The sequence below is a fragment of the Staurois parvus genome, unplaced genomic scaffold (genome assembly GCF_062004578.1).
Source record: "Staurois parvus isolate SC_StPar_1 unplaced genomic scaffold, SC_StPar_1.0 ptg000842l, whole genome shotgun sequence".
Taxonomy (NCBI): domain Eukaryota; kingdom Metazoa; phylum Chordata; class Amphibia; order Anura; family Ranidae; genus Staurois; species Staurois parvus.
In genome coordinates, this window is record NW_028318638.1 from 2065001 (window position 1) to 2068649 (window position 3649).

Here is a 3649-nt window from a genome sequence, read left to right on the forward strand (position 1 = left end):
GCTACTGCAGCTGTGCTCTCTGTCACTGTTTGCCGCCAATCGCCGGGACATAGCCGCTAAGGAGCGGCTGTGACCTGGCGACTGATATCTGCGGCGGTGATCCGTGGGACAAATAGGGCGGCTGCGCGCCTTGCGCGCGCCCCCTATTTGTTTACAAAACACGCGTTTTAAAACGTGGTTTTGCCTGCGAGTGCCGCCCTGTCGCCGTATATGTACAGTGGCTGGGCGGCATGCAGTTAAGGAAATCTGGACTTGCCAATGCAGGATCAAGTGACAGATTCACTTACAGCAGACTTTTGGGGTGGAATACTCCTCTTTACTCCAATGGTCCCCTTCCCTTGACAACTTCTTCTTTTGTGTGCTGCTTTTCAGTTACCTTCATTGGCCAGCAAGGGATAACGTCACTTCTGTGCATGCGCAGGAGCTAGTCATCAAGGCACACAGGGAACAGGACGGCCAATATAAGCTGAGCTACGCAGCTCAGTTTAAATGCCGGGGATCACTGTGAATGGGCAGATATATATGTTTTACTGCAGAAGAAACGTGGCATGTCTCTTCTGCAATAAAGATCCTGCCTGCTCACAGTGAGTGACAGCGGAACCTTAGTTCCATATTAAAAACCCATCCCCACCTTCAAATATATACTCCTTATATTTGCTCCCCTAGCACTCCGTTTAGTAGCTTGGAACAAAGAGAGATGCCATTAGTTCCAAGTATAGGGGAGCATGTGACTCTGCACCCTTACTCCCATGATGCATCACTAAGTGCCAGAGCAGCCAATCGGGAGACCCAAATCTGTCAGGTGGAGGAAGCCTTGGAGCTTACAAAGGGCTTACACAGGAAGCCTTGGAGCTTACACAGAGCTTCTGTTCTTCACACAATATTACACAGACCAGTGGGTACTCCCATGATGCAGCACTAAGTGCCGGAGCAGCCAATCGGGAGACCCAAATCTGTCAGGTGGAGGAAGCCTTGGAGCTTACACAGGGCTTCTGTTCTTCACACAATATTACACAGACCAGTGGGTACTCCCATGATGCAGCACTAAGTGCCGGAGCAGCCAATCGGGAGACCCAAATCTGTCAGGTAGAGGAAGCATTGGAGCTTACACAGGGCTTCTGTTCTTCACACAATATTACACAGACCAGTGGGTATTGGGGGACAGTGAAGTGTCCTTGCATAGAAATGCATTACTTCACTTTAGGGAATTTTAGACCTTCAAAATGGCTTGCCAGTTGGCCATGTTGAAATGTAATGGAGCCAGTCCTATGCACTTGCGAATCATACTATAGGGGTATTTGATGTTAAAATGGTTGCGCTGGAACATTTTATTCAAAATCTCTGACCTCTGAGTGTTAGGTATCATACGGTACGGATATTGAAATTTTACCGAATTCTGTTGGATTTGTTGGTTTTTTTTTTTTTTGGTATATGGTACTTTTTTGTCCTCTTTTTTCTCCACTATGTTTTAAAAAATTTTTTTGTTAGATTAAACTCCCGTTCGACTGTTCCTGGAATGGGTAAAATGCTATTCTCTGGGTATTATATGTGTCTTACGATGAAGCGAAACGTGCATTGCTTTGTACTGAATGTCCAAGCTGCAATGTATCTGCTAACCTTTGCGCATGGATATGTTCTTGATATCAAAATCAAACAATTGTACGTATTTGCTGAATTCATTTTGTATACTTTTGCACAAATGTGATGCGATTTCGACTACTGTTACAGTCGTTTATTGTTATGTTATTGTCTTGAAAAACTTTAATAAAAAAGAGTTGAAAGAAATGTAATGGAGCCTAATGGAACCCTCCTTAACCCAAAGCTCACCTTGTCAGCATTATGCCCGGTTCCATTGCCGTTTAATACAGCAAGTTCCCTGACTTGATATACTGGGTTCCGGAACTGCTTCCTGCGCACATGACTGTAGAATAGGCTCCATTCCCAGACTGTTGGAGGAACTGCCTTCATGTCTTCCACTGGCTTGTAATCTCCATTCAACAGTATTTTCTCTCTCACTATGTCTCTCCAGCCATTCACCGGTGTGTACGTCTGGGTGGACGAGTGTCGCTGGTAGAAGAAAATGACCAGTCAAAAGACTTTCAAAAAAAGATCAAATCTCTCTGCACACTGATCAGTCGACATCTAAGTTCATCTTAAATATAACTTAGAGAAATAATAAAGTTTGAAGAAAAGTATTAATAAAGCTGAACTCCAGGCAAACATTAAATACACGGATGAAGTTCTACCTGCCAAATGACAATATATTCTATCCATCCAGATCTGAGATTTACACAGTCCTGGTGACCTCATGTCTCTGTCATTCTGCTCTCTCCTTCTGTCTGCATGCCAATTGTTAGCACATTGCAGCACAGCTGATTGGCTCCTTGTACTGCTTCTCTCTCCCCCAGTCAGAACTCTGCCAAATAGGGGATTCTAAGAGGCTGATACCAAACTAAGGGTCAGGTAGTTACACCACTTGCAATTGAAAAAATATAATTTAATGGTACAGTAATAAATTCAGAGATGCTTTAATTTCTATCTTTTATATCTGCCTGGATTTAATAAAGAAATATGGGTTTTTAAAAAAAATTAAAAAAAATAAAAAGTGAACATTCATACTCACTTCTATGCTGCAGCTGTCTCAAATCAGTTCTAAGCCCAAGAATGGAACAAATACATGACCGCTGAACGCTCAGTTCTCAGTCTGCGTGAAGTGGAGAGCAGTGACTGTCAACCACCGCTCTTTGCTTCTTTAGCACTCACTAGAGCACTGGGCTGAGGAGAGGGAGGGCAAGGCTGGCTCCAGTTCTAAGCCGCACGCTGTGAGGCTGGGAGTCAGCTGTCACTCAGGAAACTGGGTGGATCCTGACAGTTTTGTTGGGATCCTTCCAAAGCCTGGAACGGCTCTGCCACCAATCAGCGGGCAATAGCTCACTATAAGCTGACTCTACGTCATAGGAGAACAGTATATATATACACTCCTGTTGTCCACAAAAGAAGTATGGCCAAAAAAGCTTTGGTAATACTTCTCTTCTAAACCTTAATGTAGTTACTTTAATCTCTTTTTGTATATTTGTACGTTTTAAATCTTTTTAATACTTCCCACACAAAATCTTTGTTACATCCGAAGAAGAATAGGAATGGGGGTCCTTGATGACAGTGCCAACATTGCCTTACAAGTTTCAGTCTCATGGTCCTTGATGGGCACTGCTCTTGTTCCACCCCAGGTAAGTACCTACCTGGCTTCCTCTTATGCGGTCCCAGTGGCAGTTGTGAGTAAAGGTGCTACAGAACAGGTTGTAAGTGCTATCATGCAGGGCCATCAGATAGGATTCTGTAAACTCGAAGGCTGTTGGTGACTGCTGCACAAACTGCCAGACGCAGTCCAGGAACAACAGAAACACCGGAGACTGCAAGAAAAGACAAAGGTAACACGTTTAAAAGAAAGGTCACAAATGGTGCCTATCCATTGCTAAATAAATCAAATAACTAAATTTTAAAATATAAATCCCCCTATAATATGACAACCCATCAAATGTTCTCATTAGGCCCAACCATGGCACCACCTGCCTGGAGTTTGCATGTTCTCCCTGTGCCTGTGTGGGCTTACTCCAGTTTCCTCCCACACTCAGAAGATATGCTGGTAGGT

The 3649-nt window shown here is 43.9% G+C and overlaps 1 protein-coding gene across 1 annotated transcript in view; it reads right to left on the reverse strand.

Moving 5' to 3' along the window:
- The window catches only part of MTMR11 (myotubularin related protein 11), a gene marked incomplete at its 5' end in the record, with an annotated part of 15333 nt that extends 11923 nt beyond the window's left edge, over positions 1-3410 (reverse strand). Inside the window, 2 exons of the mRNA XM_089655482.1 lie at positions 1828-2067; positions 3240-3410. Coding sequence (XP_089511608.1) covers positions 1828-2067; positions 3240-3410 — 411 coding nt within the window. The remainder of the gene's footprint in view (positions 1-1827; positions 2068-3239) is intronic.
- Positions 3411-3649: the final 239 nt, after the last annotated feature.